This window comes from Coffea arabica, chromosome 5e (genome assembly GCF_036785885.1).
Source record: "Coffea arabica cultivar ET-39 chromosome 5e, Coffea Arabica ET-39 HiFi, whole genome shotgun sequence".
NCBI classification, from domain to species: Eukaryota; Viridiplantae; Streptophyta; class Magnoliopsida; order Gentianales; family Rubiaceae; genus Coffea; species Coffea arabica.
In genome coordinates this window covers 53,409,744-53,431,086 of record NC_092318.1, presented here as the reverse complement: position 1 = coordinate 53,431,086, position 21,343 = coordinate 53,409,744, and the positions used below count along the sequence as shown (strand labels likewise).

General features: G+C 37.9%; 4 protein-coding genes and 1 pseudogene across 7 annotated transcripts; 4 read left to right on the top strand and 1 right to left on the bottom strand.

Moving 5' to 3' along the window:
• Positions 1-581: 581 nt before the first annotated feature.
• Positions 582-1,858, top strand: LOC113687685 (uncharacterized). Its single transcript, XM_027205232.2, has 3 exons — positions 582-732; positions 881-968; positions 1,365-1,858. Exons 1-3 carry the CDS (start codon positions 652-654, stop codon positions 1,604-1,606), a joined length of 411 nt encoding a protein of 136 aa, XP_027061033.1. The 5' UTR covers positions 582-651; the 3' UTR covers positions 1,607-1,858.
• Positions 1,859-2,047: 189 nt separating this feature from the next.
• On the bottom strand, positions 2,048-4,468 carry LOC113743423 (probable cytokinin riboside 5'-monophosphate phosphoribohydrolase LOGL10). Its single transcript, XM_027271420.2, has 4 exons — positions 3,977-4,468; positions 2,911-3,039; positions 2,609-2,793; positions 2,048-2,529 (listed from the first exon to the last, which is right to left on the bottom strand). The coding sequence occupies exons 1-4, from the start codon at positions 4,184-4,186 to the stop codon at positions 2,187-2,189; spliced, it is 867 nt and encodes a 288-aa protein (XP_027127221.1). The 5' UTR covers positions 4,187-4,468; the 3' UTR covers positions 2,048-2,186.
• Positions 4,469-5,404: 936 nt separating this feature from the next.
• Positions 5,405-8,055, top strand: LOC113687684 (small ribosomal subunit protein eS8-like; annotated as a pseudogene).
• Positions 8,056-13,194: 5,139 nt separating this feature from the next.
• LOC140006771 (pirin-like protein) lies at positions 13,195-15,969 on the top strand. 4 transcript variants are annotated; one of them, XM_072049339.1, is made up of 6 exons: positions 13,196-13,462; positions 13,573-13,622; positions 13,763-13,801; positions 13,921-13,949; positions 14,662-14,828; positions 15,259-15,969. In XM_072049339.1, the coding sequence occupies exons 1-6, from the start codon at positions 13,356-13,358 to the stop codon at positions 15,761-15,763; spliced, it is 897 nt and encodes a 298-aa protein (XP_071905440.1). In that variant the 5' UTR covers positions 13,196-13,355; the 3' UTR covers positions 15,764-15,969. The 4 variants fall into 4 exon arrangements, with proteins under 4 accessions (XP_071905441.1, XP_071905440.1, XP_071905442.1 ...); XM_072049340.1 differs by lacking the exon at positions 13,763-13,801 and having other exon boundaries at positions 13,195-13,462; XM_072049341.1 differs by lacking the exon at positions 13,573-13,622 and having other exon boundaries at positions 13,315-13,462.
• Positions 15,970-17,271: 1,302 nt separating this feature from the next.
• LOC113688136 (beta-1,2-xylosyltransferase-like) lies at positions 17,272-21,234 on the top strand. The gene is made up of 3 exons (XM_027205813.2): positions 17,272-18,139; positions 18,845-18,994; positions 19,989-21,234. The coding sequence occupies exons 1-3, from the start codon at positions 17,465-17,467 to the stop codon at positions 20,709-20,711; spliced, it is 1,548 nt and encodes a 515-aa protein (XP_027061614.1). The 5' UTR covers positions 17,272-17,464; the 3' UTR covers positions 20,712-21,234.
• Positions 21,235-21,343: the final 109 nt, after the last annotated feature.

The following is a 21,343-nucleotide window of genomic DNA, read 5'->3' as shown; positions in this document are numbered from 1 at the left end:
ATCACCATGCATAAATTTTGCGAAGCATTTAAAATTGCCTTATAACTGCCAGAGCATTGTACGCCATTCATAAATGTGATGTTGAAAAGAAAAAGGATTGAGATTCATATATGATTTGGTATCCAAAGATATGATGGTCAGTAAAAGAATATCACAAAAAGATCATAATATTTTTAGCATAAACAAACTTTGTCTACAAATAAGGGGGTAATGAATGTGATTGGTGGACAATATATTGGTAAAGCACTTGCCCGAAAATCCACGGAAAAAAAAAAAGACGCAAATTTTGCAAAAACATAGAGAATCTAAATGGAAGAACGCAATGTGCAAGCAAGGAAAGATACAGTTATTTATGTAAGGAGGAGATATTATAGCAAGAAAAGATATTCTAGCAGTACTATAAAAAAAAAAGGATAGTGGTAACTGGTAACATTACCTTAATAGCTTGAAGGAATCTTGAAGAAAAAGTTTTCACAATCAAAATATGGTAACAAGAATTATGTACAATACTACTAAAATGGGCAAGACCATAACTTGTCTTAATTATTTCTGGGCAAAGGCGGTTAAGAAAATCTATAAATTCATGCACTGGCTCCCCATTTATTCCACAATATCACAACCTTAACAACCAACAAAAGTGATACTCCTACTATGAAGTTCTTCAAGTCTTCCAAGTCCTTCGTGAATGCCGCCGCGCCCAGGGTTTATCCGGAGGAGGCCGCTGATTTCATGGTCATAATATGAGCTTTTTGTGTTTGTTGTTAATTTTTTTTTTCTTTTTGGGTTTAAGGTTTATTGTTCTGTCTTTCTTTTTTTTTTTAGGTATTTGTCGTTTAAATCTCTTGTTTTTTACAGTAATCCACTTTCTTCACTCATTCAGGCTTGTACGCTGAGATGGGACATGGGCAGAAGAAGAGGATCATCAAAAGCTATGTACAAGTTAGGCAAAGTGGTCGGCTCAACCCATGGCAAGTTGCTTGCATCTCATTATTACAACAATCTATTATTAATGTCCTCGATTCGATACAGAGTCATGGGATTAATCTTCATACAAACTGATCCAAGCGAACATGAAATCTTTCTTTCTTTCTTTCCGCAATCATAGCATGTATTATAACTAGACATGCTTACGCAAAAAATTTTTTTTTTTTTTTACTCAAAAGCCCTTTTTTATTATTATTTTTTGATGTAATGTATATTGTCAGATTTTCTATAAACAGGGTGCTCCCTAATTTAGAAGCATTATTCCTTTTATGATTTTGGTTTTTTTTTTTCAAAGTTTATTGTTTCCTAGACCAGTTTTTGTTTTGAACATATTGTTATTTTAATTTATAAATTCCTCTTGTTGGACAAAATATGTATAGGGATACGACACTTCCAGATGCATGAAGATGGAATAATTGAACTCTCAGGCTGCGTGAATGCAAACATGCTACTGTACAAGCTAGGAAAGTTGGAGAAACATGTAGAGATGCTGTGGTGGCAGCACGGACAATGCTCCAGCTATTTGGAAGGACCAGACCGCCGGTATTTCACCGGAGCACAAGCTTACCCTGGATATGGTGGTGCCCCTAGTTATGATCGAGGATACGTTGCCGGTTATTAAGGCATCAGCCGTTTGCAGTAGGTTATTAAGGCATCAGCTGTTTGTAGTAGAATGCAGGATTCCCCTCTATAATCGAGTCTTTTAGTTTTAAGGAGTTATTATACCCATTTGGCTTTAGGGTTTTTCGAGTCTTTTTCAAGTGTCTCTCGTTATTGAAGTAGGATTTGCTTGTTGACATTGCTGATGTTTTTCTCGGTCCTCGTGAACATTATTATTATTATTATGTTGGAAATAAAGTACTATCAGTTTTAAGTAAAATATGCATAATGCTTTTATGAATGTGGAAGCATAATGCTTTTCCTTTGGTAGTTCAAAATGCCCAGAGCTTAGTCCCAGAGAAATAGTATAAAACAAGTCTGGTGACTATCTGTCTGGTCCGGTGGTGGTTCAGTCCACTTTGAGTTAGTTACCCCAAAACCTCTTCAGACCCTTCCCTCGCCATAGCATAAGAAGCTATCGTATAAAAAAAAAAAAAACTATCTGTGTAGTCAAGATTTGAGGGTCAAAGCAACCACCTAAAAGAATCAAGAAACAGATCCACATTCAGTTTGTGATTTAGGCTCCCCTCTTTATGGCTTTATCACAATAAAGAAAGGCCATAGAAATGCGCCAAATAGCTCAAGGCTTCTGTGTTGTTGCCGCATACTTTCCACAGTGAGGAAACCTCACCCTTTGAGAGAGTTCCCCATTCCTCACAATTGTCAAGAAATTCCAGCAGCTTCTCATAAAAGGAATCATAGTTCATTAAAAGAAAGGGCACCCGAAGCGATGATCCAATTCTTTCGAGTTGAATTAACGCCATGATCTCAAATATTTCATCCAGAGTTCCAACACCGCCAGGAAGGGCAACGACGGCTGTCTTATCAGAACCACTAGCTCTGACAACAGCATCCACTAACCCATGCTTTCTTGCGGAAAAGAACCTGTGTGTGTTTCTTGAATTTATTCAACTGACCTAGTCCTGAAACTCGTAAAGTAAAATTCTGATAGCATGATGCTTACCTGCATGTAAGATATGCTTCCGATGGCAAGTACGGGTGAAAGTTTGTAGCCGTCCATTCTCCAGCTTCTTTTCCTATTTTGAATCCACCTACTGGTTTTCCAGCTTGCAGAGCTCCTTGTGTGGCAGCATCCATGAGCCCTGGTCCAGCCCCTGACCAGGATGTACAATCTAAGAGCCCTGCAATCTATCAAACAGGCCACATCCGAGGACTAAAATCAAGCAATATTCTAGATTTAATCTTTCCAATTTATATTTTCGTTACTATGTTCTTTTTTGGGTTTATAGACCTGAAATATTCTACCTCTCTACCCAACTCAAATGCTTGCGTATAATGAGGGTGGTTAGGTCCCATCCTTGAAGAACCCAAGTATGCAACACCTCTGCCTAGCCTGTGTATGAGTTTGTAGCATTCCTCAATTTCTTTCTTCACCTGAAATTGAAGTTAAAAATGCTTCTTAATCTCAATACTCAGTAAAGAATGATCTTTACTACATTGATGGAACAATGTAAACAAGCTTCCATTCACTAGCAATGGATGGGCAAGATCTTGGTATGCATCAATTGCAATCATGAAGTCTCGTCCCTCCCCTCCAGCAGCAGCACCACCCACCCCCCCCCCCCCCCCCCAAAAAAAAAAACCAGAGAGAGAGAGAGCATGGTAATAGAAAAACATCAAAATCAAGTGCTGGAGAGAAGAAAAAAGCAAAAATAAGGTAAAGAAAAGAAAAAACAAATATCCAGAAGCCAAACCAAAAATCCAACTATCAAGAAATGCGAAGCATATCTCCACGGGCTTTACATTCCAGAACCTTTTAGCCTCATGAAAATCAGGTAACAGGGGAAATGTACAAATGCACGGAACCATATTGAAGCAGTTGAAGTTTTTAACAAAAACGGACTGCCTGCTGAAACAGTCAATTACTAATCCTAAATATGGAAATCCCAGAAGGGATTTAGATAATCTTTCGGGCATCAGCAAGGCAGTAAACCTACATTTTACTGAGAAAGTGATATGGAATTTCCAAGTTCTAAGCTAAGAAAATCACTACATAAAGGTCAAAGGAGAGGTGGCACCAAGCTTTTAACTTTAACAAAAACAAAAAATCGAAGTAGCTGCGTCAAACCTTGATTCTGATAGAATAATAAGAAACAGCAGTCCAATTTCCTCATCATTTCTACCGAGCTCAATCATTTAAAATGGTCAAGAGCATTAGCAAAAACAAGAAACAGAGAAGACAGAAACTTTATTTTTGCAACGGCACGGTCTATACATTTCTCTTCATTTTCCCCAAGACATTCAACTGGAATACAAGCATTCATGTACACTAAACAAGTAAACTGTAGTTGAAGATGGGTATACGTTGTACCTCCGTCGGGCTGGTTCTTGCATCAAAATCGATGTACTCAAGCTTGCAGGGAACCAAATTTCTCGGTTTAGGCTTAAGCTCTGATGACTTAAAACCTACTGTGCCTCTCTCTTTCCCATTAAAAAGCAGAAATTTTCGAGTTATTTGATAAGAAATTCCGAGAGAGGTATGACAATTGGTGGGAGCAAGGCCGGTTAAGGAAAACCCCATCTGGATTACACCCTCAAGTGTAGCAATAAACTACTAGTGTTTGGCATCAAATACGGTATTTATTTGCTTCATCAGCGGAAGCAAGTTTTTTTTTCCCCTTTTTGTAGAGCTAAAAATATTCTGACATCAAGAACTTGGAGGAAAAATGAATTGCAGTACGAGATGAGGAATCAAGGAATTGGGTCCTGCTTTTGGTTTGTACCATCGATGAATCCAGTGACTGAATGGAACAGAATATTTGTTTTCCGACGCTACCACGCAGAGGAGTAGCCTAGAAATGCTGGATTTGTTAGTGGTGATATGGTCATTTCATTCATAATTTTCTTTTTCCGTTTTATTTTACGGCCTTTTGGATTTGTAAGTGATAACATGTTATCAGATTTTTATATATGAGTAAATTTTATATACATTGACAGTGTATACACTATCACGGTTGGATGTACGATATATGTGCAAAATTTGGGTTTCAAATGTCATGTATCAAATAGTGAAAGTGTATATACTGTCAGTGTATAGAAGATTAATTCTACGAAATGTCAGGCTGATTTTTGGGTTCTTTTACAAAATTCTATCGGATTATCTGTCAGTAACTTTTCGTTAATATCAAATCCTAACATGCGACTACCGATCGTCTAATTGTATTAACCATCCACCTAGGTTTAATACCATCACCTTTTCTTGCAAGGATAAATCAGTAAAACGGTCAAAAAATCAACATAAAAGGCATAGGTAGGTAGAATTGCAACATGAACCAAGTTATTTCATACCCGAATTGAACTCGAATTTAGCTTGATAACAGTTCGTTCAAGCTTGGTTTGTCATCCGCATAAAAACTCAAATTTCATAAAACCCGTTCGACAACATTCAAATTTGATAAAACTCAATCTCAGTTCAATAGATAAACAACCCAATCTTGAACATTCAAATTCGATAAAAAGTTCGTTTAATCTCAATTCAACAAATAAACAATCCAATTTTAAATAAAATTTCAAACTTGTCAAATTTGTTTAAATACTAGGCGTATTTGACTTGATTAGACTTATTTACGCTTGTCTGCAGTGGGCCGAAAAAACCGATTTTAGAAAAGCCCTGCTCGTATTTTCTTGGACCCTTTCCCCTTCCGATAGATTCGGCTTCCCCTTTCCTCTCAGACCTGCACGTTTGGATCAACTCGCAGGAGCTGTAGAATCCATCAGCAGCGCCAACTGCAACAGCAAAATGGGTAATACTTTTTGTGTATTCATTCGTCTTCATCGCATTTTTATTTCCCTCACCGTCTTTGTTCAACTTCATCATACCTTCTGAATCAACGATTTTAGTTGGTAAATTTTTTTTTTGGTACGCCGTGTAGGTATTTCTTGCGATTCAATGCACAAGAGGCGTGCCACTTGAGGCAAGAAGAAGGCCTGAAGGAAAAAGCGAAAGTAAGCCCCCCAAAATAAAATTCTTAATCACTACAAAGTTCATTTTCAAATTTGCATTTGTTTGAGAAGGACTATTGTTGTGTTTATGTAAAACTCATGTGTAAGATGGTGGCCTTATGCATTTTACTAAATATGGGATGATTTATACTTTATTGTTTTTAGCAATTATTGTCTAGGGACCTAATTGCATGGTCTGATGAAGATGTTTGATTTCTATGATGAGAAAAACTACTCTCCTGAGAATGACGGGCGTTGATTTAGTTGTAGAATTTTGTTTTGGTTTGTCTATGCCTGACTACATTGGCACCAATTAATGGCTTGGGGTGACTGGTTGTACTTCTAAAAGACCGAATGCTCTTTTTTATTTTATTTTATTTTGCTATCCTTTTTTTGGGTATTAGATTTTTCATTGCTATGTTCTCCGGTGCCCTTGTTCATTCGATTAAGTTGATGATCATTTTAGTTTGTTTCCAGGTCCTCTCTGTGATTTTGGAAGTATTAAAGAGCTATGTTGCAATTCATAATATTGAGTTGTGTTAATTTAGTTTTGTTTGGTCTATGCCTGCATATATTGCAATTCATAATATTCATTAGTATTAAAGCCTAGTCCATTTGTGGCTTACTGTATATGGTTGAAGAGAACCATTGGGTTCTGGACCTTGTGGTTGCTTTATTTATACATGTAGTGGGTATTACTTGGCGATGTTGCTCCTTGCCCGTGTGAAAAGAAAATCTAGGTTGTAACTTCTTAAGAATGGTTAGCATGAATTTGAGTTGTATCCTGCTGTTATGCACCATCTTTGCCTGACTTTGACAATCCCTGTAGTCTTAGTTATGGTCCATCTATGCTTGCAATTGACTGGCATAAATTCTGGTCTTACCATGTGATTGTGTTGCATCTGTGCCTCGTAATAATAATCTCTAGAGTCTGGATTATGACAACTCTCTTGTTTGCTATTAGGTGTGAGTTGGGAAGGTGACCTTCAAACACTAAGTTGGATGGTAACAAGGCAGTAAGGAGGGTTAGGGTAAGAGGTGGGAATGTGAAGTGGCGTGCACTGAGGTTGGACTCTGGGAATTACTCATGGGGAAATGAGTCTCTTACCAGGAAGACTCGTATACTTGACGTAGTTTTTAATGCTTCTAACAATGAACTGGTTAGGACCCAGACTTTGGTCAAGAGTGCTATAGTTCAAGTTGAGGCTGCTCCATTTAAGCAGTGGTATCTTCAGCATTATGGTGTTGACATTGGTTGCAAGAAGAAGACTGCTGCTACTAAGAAGGAAGGAGAGGTTTGGAGTACATACTTGTTTTTTTTTTTTTTTTTTGCTTTTCCTTCTGGCCAACTATTACATTGATTTGCTGTTGTGCAGTTGCATTTTCATCAATTGCGTACGGAATTGAATCTGGAATTGTTTTAAAAACTATTTGGCAGAATTGTTACATGCAATAAATGCTTTTACCTATTTAGTTGTGCAACTTAGTGAGCAGTTACATTAGGACTATGCTGACCTGTTATATACAGTTGGAATAGAATTTAAAGTGAATTAATCTAATTTTTGATAACATCACATTTTCAATGCTTGATAATTTTCATTATGAACTTGTCTTTTAGGAACCTGAGGCATATATAGAGGATACAAAGAGTAACCATGTTGTAAGAAAACTGAGGCAGCGTCGACAGGATTTGCAAGATTGATCCTCATATTGAGGAGCAGTTTGCAGGTGGTCGGTTGTTGGCTGCAATTTCTTCAAGGCCTCGCCAGTGTGGTCGTGCAGATGGGTATGCATTATTCGTGATGTTCCTTTTACATCAGTGTTTTAAAGTACTTAGGAACCATTATACATTTTCATTTAAACAAAAATGGCGACATTAATACATATTACTGTGGAACGATTATCCAACTATTGAAACTTTTGGCAGATTTTGCTGCCTGGACGGTTTAATTGTGTGTCAAAGAACATTGGTTCCCAATTTCAGTTGTTACATTACATTCAGGAAGGACAGTTGGTTAATGCTCTGTAATTATGCTAGGAGCTTTAGTTGTTTGTTTGTTTGTTGTTTAATTACTTGGATTAATTAAAATAATCTTTTTGGCCATTTTCACATCGTTTTCACTTGTTGTGGCTTTAATATTTGCGGGTATATCTTGGAAGGCAAAGAGCTTGAGTTCTACATGAAGAAAATCCAGAGAAAGAAAGGAAAGGGAGCCAGTGGTGCTGCCTAAGTCTCTACTGACTTTATTTTTCACAATCATAGCTGCACCCTTTGTGCAAAAATATTCAGTTTCCTATGTTTTAACCGCTTTCGTCCGCAATGGAATCAAAACAGTGTTTTGAAGCTTTGAGAGTGGAAATGGAGTTTGACATAGGATACATGCATGCCACTGATATCAAGTACTATAAGATTATACAATTTTCAAAGATATGTATCCCGTATCTTTGCTTCAGGTGGTTTTATCATCTGTCTCTTCTGCACTCTTGGCTTTCAAGAATGGATGGCCCGTGGTGTTTGTGCAAAGAGGCCTGATGCCAGATCTTTTTTGTGTAGTTTCTCAATTTGAATTTACACGTGTCGCTATTTTCCATAATGTTACAGACAGAGAAAATGAAGGGCTGTTGTTTATATTGCAATAGCGTAGTATATGGATGGGTTTAGCACAAATTTCATCTGATATTTGTGTTGATTTTTTTCGCTGTCAAATGTAATAGGAGGGATGAATGCAGAGGTTAGTCAAAATCTTAATTACAGCTACTAGCTTCGTCGACCTTGGATGACGTTTGTCCTGGTCAATTTACACGTACGTTTAATTCATTGTCTGAAGTGTTCACCATCTCGAGCCGGAACCATGACTCAGAATGCATGTTCGAGGGACCTGAATACCAACAGGTGGTCTCTATGAATGGGAGGTGGAAACTGCAAACGTATAGAATCAGAATCCAAAGTCAAAAAAATACAAGATCTAATTCCGAGTTAGGTATTTTCTTATGAGCTTGAAAGTTGGAATTATTGATTGTTAAAGTAAGCCGAAACCAAATGAAGTATCATTGTACCATACCGGAATAGAACAGAAATAGTAAAAGATCTCGAATAGCTCGGCTAGGATGGTCTTGTGAAGTTACTTTCGCATTGGCACAGCCAGGGGAATGAGATCCGATTGACTGACATCAAGCATCAGATACAGATCAAGCATCTGTAGTAAAATCTATCAAATGCGGATCAAGCATATGTAGTAAAAATTTAAAGGGTGTAGAATAATGTATTCCTTTAGCCTAGAGGTGAGATTCTCTCCCTGTCTTCCCCTTGGCCTAATTGCCTCCTTGAGGTAGGATTCTCTCCTTTACCCCCCTTGGCCCAATTGGGGTACGCACAGTGATGTACTTCTTTAATCTAGAGATGGGATTTTTTCCCTAAAAGGGAACATAAATTAAAATAGGAGTAGGACATGACTAGGGTGTAAACAAGTTAAGCTGAATCGAGTTTCAGCATAATCGAACCGAAATTTTATGAAACTCGAATTCGATTTCGAATTCGACGAGTTCAAAATATCAAATTCGAACTCGAACTCGAACTCTATTTAAATTCGAGTCGAGCTCGAGCTTTAAAAAAATTTTAAAATTTATTTATTTTATATTTTTATAAATGAATAAAATAATAAATTTTTAAACAAATAAAAAATATTAGGGATATATATGTAATATTACTCTTAAAATAAAAAATAAAAAAAAGTATGTATATATATATAATCAAGCTCGAACCGACTCGGAAACTAACGAGTTTAGTTTTTTTAAACTCGAACATATATATAATTGAGCTCGAATTGGCTTGCGAATTTAGTATTTTTGAATTCGAGTTCGATTTGATCAGTTCGAACTCGACTTAAACTCGATATTATTGATCGAGCTCGGAATCGAATCACTCACAAACGAATCGATTCGTTTGCAACCCAAGACATGACCATCGATCCAAAAACAAAAATTCAAATAGGGATTACAGATATTGTGGTGCTTATTATATTAAATAAAATAATAAAATAATATCCAGAGATGATGAGGCGAGTATTACGTAGCTAATATCATCACTCGATTGCCTTTGACCGTAAAAAGCAAAAGCTCTTCAACGAAATAATTAGCAGGAAATACTGTGGGAATTCATTGCGCGGAGAATCAATGCCCGATGCGCCGCAATTGGATTGCATCATCATTCCCACTGCATTGATCATCTCCCTATTCCTCTTTTTTTGTTTTGGCTTTTTCCTTTTGTTTCGTAGAAATGATCATCCCAATCTAAATCTAGGTAGAATGGATGATGGCAGGCCACAGGTGGAGGTGGAGGTGGATCGGTCTGTCTGTTTCTTTGTGGCTGGCTTTTGGATATTTCTTCTTTTTTTTTTTACTTAAATATAATTCAAAAATATTACATTTTTTTTTCTCGAACCTTCCCACGAATTCCCTCCCAACATTTTTGGCTACTTTGAAAATGCCTAACCCGATAGGGTTAAGACCACTTTGTCCCCCCAAACTTTGGACGATTATCCACTTCAGTCCCTAAACTTCAAAATGGGACACTTAAGTCCCTAAACTTATAAATATCTCCCACTTAAAGAAAATTGTTAACAAATCCTGAATGTCGTTGGTGGTCGAAGTGTCTCATTTTATAAGGGTTTAGGGATTTAAGTGTCCCATTTATAAGTTTAGGGACTTAAGTGAGAGGTATTTATAAGTTTAGGAACTCAAGTGTCCCATTTTGAAGTTTAGGGACTGAAATGGATAATCGTCCAAAGTTTGAAGGGACAAAGTGGAATTAGCCCAACCCGATACTACAACAACTACTGCTACTTAATCTTCAATATTTAATCTTCCAAAGACTTTAGACATTACACCACATAATCTTGCGCAGATATGTAGTAAGGCATGTATTTTGAATCAGTCTGTACGAGTTATAAAGTTGGAAATTAATTCAAACTTCAAATAGCCAAGAGTGAAAAAGTACCTTAGCTGTCATCATTGCTTGTAAAATAGTACTGCACACCATGCGTTGAAAAAGTAGAATTAATTAAAAATAGAGAATGAATACATATAACATTAGTTGATAGAAACAAAGAAAATTCCAATTTCTACCTAGTTTTTTTTTCTAGTCAGCAGAATGACTTTTGCATTTTACTAAACTTAATCCACAGGAAACCACAAAAGCCGGCAACTTTTGTGGTTCCTGAGGAGCCTAATAAACTACCCAAATCCCCCTCCCAAGTTCGATGTGGGACAAACCTAAGCACTCAGAGCTCACACGCACTAAAGAGAAACGCACACCCCAAGCGGACAGTTTGTCTTTTTTTTCTAGTCAGCAGAATGACTTTTGCATTTTACTAAACTTAATCCACAGGAAACCACAAAAGCCGGCAACTTTTGTGGTTCCTGAGGAGCCTAATAAACTACCCAAATCCCCCTCCCAAGTTCGATGTGGGACAAACCTAAGCACTCAGAGCTCACACGCACTAAAGAGAAACGCACACCCCAAGCGGACAGTTTGTCTTTTTTTTCTAGTCAGCAGAATGACTTTTGCATTTTACTAAACTTAATCCACAGGAAACCACAAAAGCCGGCAACTTTTGTGGTTCCTGAGGAGCCTAATAAACTACCCAAATCCCCCTCCCAAGTTCGATGTGGGACAAACCTAAGCACTCAGAGCTCACACGCACTAAAGAGAAACGCACACCCCAAGCGGACAGAAATTTAGAATATAGAAAAGAAAAGGAATTTTTTTTAAAAATGTCAATATGGTTCGTCTATGTAAATGCATTGAACTCGTCATGCTTTTGTACTAACTACGTCATTCTTCGCAAGCCGCTCAACCTAAGTCCTACGTTGTCACTACATCATTTCTCGCGTTGCATGGTCCACTCCTAGGTGATCATGGTGGCTTCACAGCCGGACCCACCCCACAATACGATACGATAGACGGATAGAGAACCCTCTCGACGGCCCCCGCAACTAGAAAAAAAAAAAGAATTTAGCAGCTGGTCAATTTGGTCCCGCTTCTTGATTCTCGAAACCCGCTATTGGTATCTCAACGTATTCATTGGACGGCTTTGATTCGGTTGTTATTTATTCAGACAGCTGTTCCAACACCATACAAATTCATTTTTTTATTAATCTGTAGCAAATGAAATGACCTTTTGTTCTTTTAATTTTTTTTTGTTTTTCGTTATTGTTTAAAACATCGGGGGATTCTAGACTGAGGGTTGCTATTAGCAGGATAGGACGGGGGAGGGAAGAGTTTGTAAATAACGGTTTCGGTTCAAAATCTTTCACTTATAATAATTAAAATAATTTTATAGTAAAAAAATTGAGTAACGATAATATATATATTCCTTCAAGACGTCACATTTTTCCTCATGGAAGCAAAAGGATGCGTGTGTCCACTATTAAGACCATTGATTTCCTTTCAGCTTAATTTTTTTTTCTTTGGTCCTAACGCTTTCAATGAAGTGTGGCAAAGTATCTGGGATTTGAAATGGGGCCACAGAAAACTAGAAAAGGACACCAAGGCAAAGGGGCAAAAATCGTTGGTTGGTTTGGCCCCACAAGTTTTCCCTTGCGCTATTCGCTCATTGCCTTTTCTAATTCAAGAGGAACCGAGCAACGGTTGCATGTCTCTATTTCTTTCTCCTGTCATCCAACTCCATCAGCCCGTCGCTACGAACTGTAGAAGAGATTTTTCGCCCATAAATCAAATCCTTCAGAGCATTTTCAGTTCCTCATCAAATGTTTTTCATTTACTATTCATATGCATGGCCGCTAAGGGGTCAAATCAATATGAAAACAATTTTGTTCCTAATCAAGCATTGGCAACACCTTAAAGTCACAAGATCTCTCACAATTTCCTTTCCTTTCCTTTCCTTTCTCTACAGAAAATGGTAAACTTTGGCCCTAGATTCTGGCAACATTTACAGAAGAAAGATGACGGATGAAAATTCGGACCGATGATATGTATACGTTAATAAAGCATCTATGGAGTTAATTTTATCCATTAATCCTTAGTTAACTTGATGTTAACTTTATCCATTAACCCTTAATTACCAAGATAACTATCAATTCGTTAAAGAAAATTTCATAAAAACCAATTTATTTTTAAATTGCACGCGCATGGGTGTGCCTGTAGTACTAGTGTTAATTAGCACGACAAGCCCTTATTAACACACATCTAAAAACAAATTGCTTTGTATTGTGTTCACAAAAGAAAAAATATAGAAGTAGAATGAGAGACAATAATAAAATTTGTAAAAATTACGTCATAAAATTAAAAGGAAATTACATAAGGTGGGAAGAAAATGCCGCCTTGGGCCCTGGCCAGCCACATGGTCCATCTCCATTTATCCATCCATCAAGCGGAAACCAGGGCCAGAGGCAACCACCGTAGTTCACAAGATCCATTACCACATAATCATAACGCTATGCTGACATCACATGGACAAAAATGAAAAGAAAGAAAAAAAAAAAAAGAGTCCCTGGATCTCAAGCAAGTTCATATGTGGGCCGCCACCTTTGCCCCCTTTGACCCTCCAAATACAGTCGGACTAACGAACTTCCCCCCCTCTTTTCTGTCTCTGTTCCCTCCCTATTTATACCCTTCACAAACCTCCGATTTTTCTTCCATTCCATTTTCGAATTCTTCCGTTCCATCTCTCGAAAAAACTTGCTAACTCAACAGGCAAAAGAAAGGAGTTAAAAAAGCAAAAAGAACAATGTCCTACAACAGTGCTGTTCAAGAAGCTCGCCCTGTTGTCAGAAAATTTCTTGCAAGGCCTCAGCCTGAGGGCCTTGGCGCTATTGTCAGAAGAAGCATTGGAAGGTATTCCTTCGATGGTCTCGTTTTATGCATGTAAAAGAACCATACTGCATGTTAATTGTCATCATTTGTGCTGTCTGGCTTGTAAAGATTTTTTTTTTTTTTTTGGTCAGGTTTGAGTTGAAGTATTTTGATCCTTTCCTTGCTTTGGACGAATTCTCAGGTGGATTTTTAAAAAAAAAAAAAAATTTCTCAGTTAGATCATTTTTATGCAAGATTGGTTTTTTAACGTTAATCCATTAGTCTCTTTATCATATTACTCAAGTTTTTGTTCCTATTTTTCTTCTCTTCGTCGCATTGCAGTCTCTGCTCCAGGTGGATTTCCTGATCACCCGCATAGAGGTCTGCATTTAGACACTCGAAAGCATTTCATCAGACTCTTGAAATATTTGACTGCAAATTCAAAGTCTGCCACTGGATTTTAGTTCTGAATTCTGATCTTATCACTTCTGTTTTCTCAGGGTTTGAAACAGTCACCTACATGTTGCAGGTAGAGCTTCATCACTTGTATCATTTCCTGCTAGTTCCATTTTGATATATTACCAAATAGTTTTGGCTATCTTGCCTATTACTCTGTCGTCAATAGGAAAAACAAAATAAGGTGCAACGGATGCACTAAAGCACTTTTTTCTCCTTCACTGCCAAGAAGAATATTGTGACCACTGTTTGATCCTTAAGATCAAAGAAAGCAGTGAATTTCTAATTGCCGCAATTGTAAGTAAATTAATGAATTGGTAGCCATTGCGTCACTTGAATGAAAGCAATAGGTAACCCTTTTCTTAAGCTAGCTGGATAGGACCCGGCTTTCCATGTCAAGTTGCAAACAAGGTGATCATCAAGGCAATACTACTGTCAAATATGTCATCAAGCACCTGCGGCCTGCCGCCTGCCTGGCTAAGACAAATAGAATTTCAAGTCTTGTTGTCAGTAACTGAGACCAAAAATCACAATTTTACTACTAAATACTGAAGACTTTCAGTTTCTTCAACCACTAATTTGCGGGCAAACTAGCTAACTTTCGGCCTGCCAGAAATATATTTGTTTCATGATACACTTTTTTTTTTCCGGTTAAGTCATGATGCACGTATGTTGCTCACCTACAGTGCTCATTTTTACCCATTAGTAAGCAAAACAAACCGTTATGTATGTTCAAAATAGGTGGTGTTCGCGATATTGAAAAAGTTCTTGCATTTTGACACCAGGGAGCTGTGACGCATGAAGATTTTAAAGGACATAAAGGTACCATCAAAGAAGGTGATTTACAGTGGATGACTGCTGGAAGAGGAATAGTTCATTCAGAGATGCCAGCAGCTCAGGGAACTCAACGAGGTTTACAATTATGGATTAATCTCTGCTCTAGAAATAAAATGTAAGTTTTATTGCTTTTAAAAAGGGTCAGCGAAGTTGTAGATGCACAAAAATATCTTTTAAACCTTAACAGAAAGAAGGTTTTTGAGTTTTGCTGGGTAAAGAAGAAGTTTTTGAGTGAATTATAATGAAACTTCATGAATAATGTGAATGTAAACGCTTTCATTGCTCACAAACATGATGATTCATTGCCCACAAACATGATGATTCATTGCCATAATTGTTCAGCAATGTGTGTGCGCCTATAATTAATGTTATTGCCATGTGATTTATGTGCTTTATATTAAAACATGAAGATCACTGATATGGTAAAAGCTAGTGATTCTGCTGCACTTATATAGAAAGTAATCTATAATCTTCGTACTTTTTGACATTGGACTTTAAGAACTTAAAATGCATCAAATATTAATTATCTCTTCTCATGCCAAAAGGGTTGAGCCAAGATATCAAGAAATGATGAGCAAGGACATTGCAGAGGCAGCAAAAGATGGGGTCAAAGTCAGAGTTATAGCAGGAGAGGCCATGGGAATTACATCTCCTGTCTACACAAGGACCCCAACCATGTTCTTGGACTTCACCCTTAAGCCAGGAGCTCATCTTCAGCAACCAGTGCCTGCGTCCTGGAATGCATTTGTATACGTCCTGGAAGGGGAAGGCACCTTCAGCCACTCGAGGTCTTCTCCAGTAACAGCTCATAATCTTCTTCTTCTAGGCTCTGGCGATGGCCTTGAGGCATGGAACAAGTCCTCAAAGCCCCTGAGATTCGTTTTAGTTGGGGGCGAGCCATTAGGTGAACCAGTAGTCCAATTTGGGCCTTTTGTAATGAACACTCAAGAAGAGATTGATCAAACCATTGAAGATTTTGAAAATTGTACGAATGGTTTTGAGAGTGCTAGGCATTGGAGATCTGCATCAATCCGTGGTCTGGATTATTGATGAATTACTGCATATTCATTCTGCATTCTTTTGTTTTTGAAGCCAGAAGGAGAGGAAGTCAGGAAACATAAACACACTACTGCCACGCGTATCATTATTATCCGCTGCAACACTTTTTGTAGATGATGGATGTCATTTATACTAATGGCAATGTACCATGCTTCCACTATATTCTGTCAAAGCAAATGATAGCAAATATTTTTACACCTTTACAGTCCCTTTTTGTGGGTTCAATGATTCTTCTTCTTCTTTTTTTTTTCAAAGAATGGGATGCGGGATTTTAACAAACAAACCAATGCCATATTGCCATATGCATGGCCGTGCGCTGCTAATGCACTCGTTCTTGCCTAGCAAAATAAATAGAGCAGCTGTCACTAGGCTGCGAGGCAGAAATTCCTGACAAAAATTCGTGGCCTAATACCTAGCAGAAAAGTAAAAGGTATCCTGAGTACTACTTACTTTCTAGTTTGATTAATGCTGTCCATATAGTCTATATGCCCTTTCGAGCAGATATTCAAGTTAAATGCTGTACAGTTTCCGGCAGAACGTCTGGATTCTACTTGTGCACGTAGTTGTATTGTTTGCGTGATTTTGACCCCTGTTTTTGGTTTAGTGATCTGGCTTAAAGAAATCCAGACGCTAGGAATCAAAATTTGGTCAACAAAACCGCTCTATAATCTGGTGGTACGCTGTACCCTTCCATCCTCTTCTTGTCCTCTGATTAGAGGCAACCAATTCTTCCATAGGTGAATAGTGCCTCGTCTTCCACAGTATTGGCATTTATATTTTTCTCCAAAAAATATAAATAAGAAAAAGTTCCAAGCTTGCACAATGCTTAAATGCTTAACTTTGTTTTGAGTATTTAGGACCCTGAGTTTCCACATATTGCCTAATTGTACTAATCACAATCCACTAAATCCCTGTATTGGCACAACCCTTACCGAACTTCAGTTCGAAGATTAATGGAATCTTAAGAGTGGTAATGAATTTATGCTTCTCAAATATAAACTTTCGTGTTTATTTGATTTATTTAAAGAACTTGAAATTTTATTCAAGTTTCACTGATTTATTTGTTGAATCAAGTTCAAACTTTTTTATTTTTTTTTTATCAAATTTGAAAGTCATGAAACATGAAGTGTTATTCAAGTTTAATTTGACTAATTGACGAATCAAATTCAAACGAATTTTTACTAAGCTCAACTTAGATTCGACTCTTATTCTGCCAATACTTGATCCATCAAGAGTAAAAAGATTCCAAGTGTTTGGATCGGAGATTATTTGAAATAAATATTGAAGCACTTTTTATAATGTCGTATATATAAAATAAAAAGATGATCGAAAAGATAAATAGATGCATTAAAAATTATTTATGATGTAAGTAAATAATTTTTAACCAAATAGTAGCTCTCCAAATACTCAAAAGTTAAACCAGTAAAAGCATGAACAAGCTGGAGCTTTTCCAACTTACCATGCCTGGTCGAGGGCTGGAAGTGGCTCCTAGGACTAATAGGTGGTATAATAAGTCCCCTCCCAATCCCAAACACGCAAGCGAGCAAGAACTGCCGAGTTGGAAAGAGAGCAAGCAGGGTCCCAACTGCCACGGCACAATCGCCAATGGGGTTCGTCACTTAATCCTCAGGTGAACCCCCACGGCGGCAACAGCTGAAAAACAAATTCCAAAGCCTAAAATCCCGTCGTCCAATGATGATAATGAAGGCCAAAAGAGTAAAAATAGTTCTTTTCCTCTTCGCCCTCAACTCCGTCACTCTCTACTTCTACTTTTACTTCTCCTCCCACCCCGACTATTTCCCCAACAGAAGCAACCCTCACTTTACCCGGAATCATACAAACTCCCATGTGTCCATCACTGCTACTGCGAAACCCTGGCCAAGTCTCCCCTCCTACCTCCCCTGGTCCCATAATCGTGAGGTGCCGGTCCGATCTTGCGAGGGTTATTTCGGGAATGGCTTCACTCTGCTTGTCGATGCCCTCAAACTCTCGCCGGAGTCTCACCGGAAATCCGTCTCTGATAACTCTGCCGGGGGCGGATGGTTTAGGTGTCACTATAGTCAAACGCTGCTTAGCTCTATATGCGAGGGAGGACAAATTCGGATGATTGGAGAAAAAATTGTAATGTCTAAAGGAGGGGAAGAGTTGGAGATGGTGCTTGGAAGAGGGGAAGAGGAAGAATTGCCGTTATTTAAACCCGGTGCTTTCCAGATTGAAGTGCTCGAAAGGTCTAAAATAGGGAAGAAACTTGTGAATGTAGACTTTTTGAATAATTACTTACCAAATGGTGCCATTCATAGGCATACTATGCGTCAGTTGGTCGATTCGATTGAGTTAGTTGGGCCTAATGAGTTAAATTGTTCCGAGGTTAGCCTTCAGATTTTTTTTTTTTTTTTTAATTTGGGTTCTCAGTTTGATCTATTAAAGTTTTGATCTTTGTTAAAAAAGGAAAGAACAGATGATTTTTTACCAAATTTGCAAAAAAGATTCTGCATAATTAATGAATCGATATCCCTGATTTAATAAATGAACTCATAACTAGCTAATCCAATCAATATGAATAAATTTCTCCCATTTTTGGATGCCTTATCAAATTTTCTTGCAGAGTCTAATGTGGTGTAATAAACAATTGATCTGTCAGTTCCATCAGTTGATTCTGGGAACACGGTGTACCTGGATTGAGATCTGGGTCTTTTTGTGATAACATGAGATCTAATCTGGGGCAGGACCAAAAAATGAAGCATCTTGCAGATGCTTGAAGTCCTCTTGAACTTTCAGAATGAGTCTTGCAATGAATGTTTGTGGGAGGTGCTGTATGACGGAGATGTAAATGATAAATGAGATTTGCAGCGAGCAGTTATAGTATCAAACTTGTGAATAATGCTGGCAATATCGTTTTCTCCTCTTTGATACTTGATTTAAGTTTCAATGCTATACTCATATGCTTGCAAGTAAGATTGTTCAAATCTGCATGAGTTTTATTTTTGCTGGAGCTTTCTGCATTTTTTGCCTTTTGCAATCGATCCATCACATTTTTCTTAATCTTAGCCATTTTGTTACGTTTTCTTTCAGTGGGTTGAGGAGCCTACGGTTTTGGTTACACGTTTCGAGTATGCAAATGTTTTTCACACCTTCACAGATTGGTACAGTGCATATGTGGCTTCTAGAGTTACTGGATTGCCCAATCGACCTCATATAGTTTTCGTGGATGGCCATTGCAAGGTATGAATATTCAGGCTAACATAGTTCTAGCAAAAATGACATTGTGGCATTTGTTATTGCAAGAATTTTGTCCTCTACTAAGTATTTGATAAACATGAAATGAGCCAGGGAAGGTGAATTTTGGATCACTTGAGATGTACAGGGGAGTCATTGAACTTATTGCAGGAGTTTTAAACTATAGATTTCTTGACATCAAGCATATTCAAAATCAGACTCTTAGAATAACTGGCTTGAAGAGTTGTAGTGGAAAAGACTTAGTTTTCAGCATGCTGCTTTCAAATTTCTGGATGTGTTAAAATTATGGTGCTTCTTCATAGCAGTTCAGTAGTTGAATAAATGGTTAGCCTGGACTTTTTTTTATCTTTTTCTGGCAGTTAGCCTGGACTTGATCATATGTGTCTGCCATTTCTTGGAGATGAACTCCACCGAAATGCATTCGGACATGTTGAGCCAATATTCATGCAAATATATTGCTGCTTGTTATCTGTTGTTTGTTCCATATTACCATTTTTATTCTTTTTTGGAAAGTCTTGTGCAGAATCTTATTACTAAAATTGACCAATTTCTTCATTCCAGAAGCTGGCGTTCCTCTGCTTTCTTCTTGTTCCCTCAATAACTGCTGTTCTTGCTGTTGCCTGCGGAAGACGTTCTTAATTTCAATATTACACTGCATTAATACTGATTACATCCATTTCTCTCTTTTTGTGCTTGGGCGTTCAATTTTATTGGCATTGTGGATGTTTTTGACATGTATAGATGCAGGAGAACATGCTTCAATAATGCTCTAAATAAATAAACATCTCTAGAAGTTAGTTTATGCCACCAACAATAGAAGATGAAACATGTTAAAAGTTTAAAACCAATTTGAGGACGTAATGACCAGATACTGGCATGCCAAGGTTGCTATGATTGCCTCTGCCAGTGTTACTGTAGTGGTCTATTAATTCACTGAAAGTTTTCCATTTAAGATAATTCCTTTCACAAAACTTTTCAGGCACAGTTGGAAGAAACCTGGAATGCATTGTTTTCTAGCATTAGATATGCCAAAAGCTTTCGTGGTCCTGTCTGTTTCCGCCATGCGATACTTGCACCTTTGGGATATGAAACTGCATGGTTCAAGGGACTCTCTGAAGACATAGATTGCAACGGTGCTTCTGCACGTGAACTATGGCAACACCCAGATGATAAAAAGACTGCTCGTCTGTCTGAGTTCGGGGAGATGATAAGAGCAGCATTTGGTTTTCCAGTTGATAGACATCATAACTCAAGGCCTGTTTCGGGTCTTAATGTCCTCTTTGTTAGACGTGAGGATTATTTAGCCCATCCACGTCATGGTGGTAAGGTACAATCAAGGCTTAGTAATGAAGAACAAGTTTTTAATTCTATAGAGGGCTGGGCATCAAATCATTCAGCTTGCAAATTGAATATAATAAACGGTCTATTTGCTCACATGTCCATGAAAGAGCAAGTTCGGGCCATTCAAGATGCTTCAGTCATAGCCGGTGCTCATGGGGCAGGTCTAACTCACATAGTTTCTGCTACGCCAAGGACAGTAGTGTTTGAGATTGTCAGTAGTGAATACAGGCGCCCCCATTTTGCCCTAATTGCCAAGTGGAAAGGATTGGAGTACCATGCTATTTATCTGGATGAGTCATATGCAGATCCTCCAGGGGTAATTTATAAACTCAGTGGCATTCTTAGAGGTCTTGGATGCTGAGATTTTTTGTGGTTTGAGACGACATTCCTCTTGATTAATTAGCTGAAGGATGCGAGCGACATTTTTGACCCCAGAAAGAAGGAAGGAAATGATTGGGCAGGAACATGAACCTGGAGCTTCGGATATCTGCGCTACAGACATCTGCAAAGCTGCAATAGGATCAAATCAAGTAGTCGTTAAAACATATGGCAGCCTGAGCAGTTTGTGCAGGAAGCATGCAGTGCTAGATGAGGAATGATCGTCTGAGAAGAAGACAATGGTAGAATTCCCTGAAATCTAAGTGATCTGGTAATGTATATACTTTCAAACTTGCAGGGACAAGAACTAGCAATGGCTGGGAGTTCGGACATTGTGGCTCACTCCTCGACAACTCTGACGGTATACTATTAAACTTAACTAGGTCTACATAGTATATATATAACCGCCCGCCGAAGGGGATTTTCCGTCACTTATACCAAGAAGTGATTATTCTGAAGATAAGCTGTAGGACATCATTTATTTTTAATACAAATTGGTACAAGTACGACCGACTCTCTGCCAATAGTGTCTGATTCAAAATGAAATGTAACTTTTGTGAAAATAACAATTCTGCGTCTGCTAAATGTCAAGAACCAAAAATTTTTTTCAATGTT

Bases quoted from the DNA above. Each gene is read 5' to 3' on its own strand.
- LOC113687685 (XM_027205232.2), top strand. From the start codon at position 652: ATGAAGTTCTTCAAGTCTTCCAAGTCCTTCGTGAATGCCGCCGCGCCC. The intron at 733-880 runs GTCATAATATGA...TCACTCATTCAG, and splicing joins AGGAGGCCGCTGATTTCATG to GCTTGTACGCTGAGATGGGA. The intron at 969-1,364 runs GCAAGTTGCTTG...AAATATGTATAG, and splicing joins AGTGGTCGGCTCAACCCATG to GGATACGACACTTCCAGATG.
- LOC113688136 (XM_027205813.2), top strand. From the start codon at position 17,465: ATGATGATAATGAAGGCCAAAAGAGTAAAAATAGTTCTTTTCCTCTTC. The intron at 18,140-18,844 runs GTTAGCCTTCAG...GTTTTCTTTCAG, and splicing joins ATGAGTTAAATTGTTCCGAG to TGGGTTGAGGAGCCTACGGT. The intron at 18,995-19,988 runs GTATGAATATTC...AAAACTTTTCAG, and splicing joins TCGTGGATGGCCATTGCAAG to GCACAGTTGGAAGAAACCTG.
- LOC113743423 (XM_027271420.2), bottom strand. From the start codon at position 4,186: ATGGGGTTTTCCTTAACCGGCCTTGCTCCCACCAATTGTCATACCTCT. The intron at 2,794-2,910 runs GTAGAATATTTC...CCTGTTTGATAG, and splicing joins CATTTGAGTTGGGTAGAGAG to ATTGCAGGGCTCTTAGATTG. The intron at 2,530-2,608 runs GTAAGCATCATG...AAACACACACAG, and splicing joins GAAGCATATCTTACATGCAG to GTTCTTTTCCGCAAGAAAGC.
- LOC140006771 (XM_072049339.1), top strand. From the start codon at position 13,356: ATGTCCTACAACAGTGCTGTTCAAGAAGCTCGCCCTGTTGTCAGAAAA. The intron at 13,463-13,572 runs GTATTCCTTCGA...TTTTTTGGTCAG, and splicing joins GTCAGAAGAAGCATTGGAAG to GTTTGAGTTGAAGTATTTTG. The intron at 13,950-14,661 runs GTAGAGCTTCAT...TTTTGACACCAG, and splicing joins CAGTCACCTACATGTTGCAG to GGAGCTGTGACGCATGAAGA.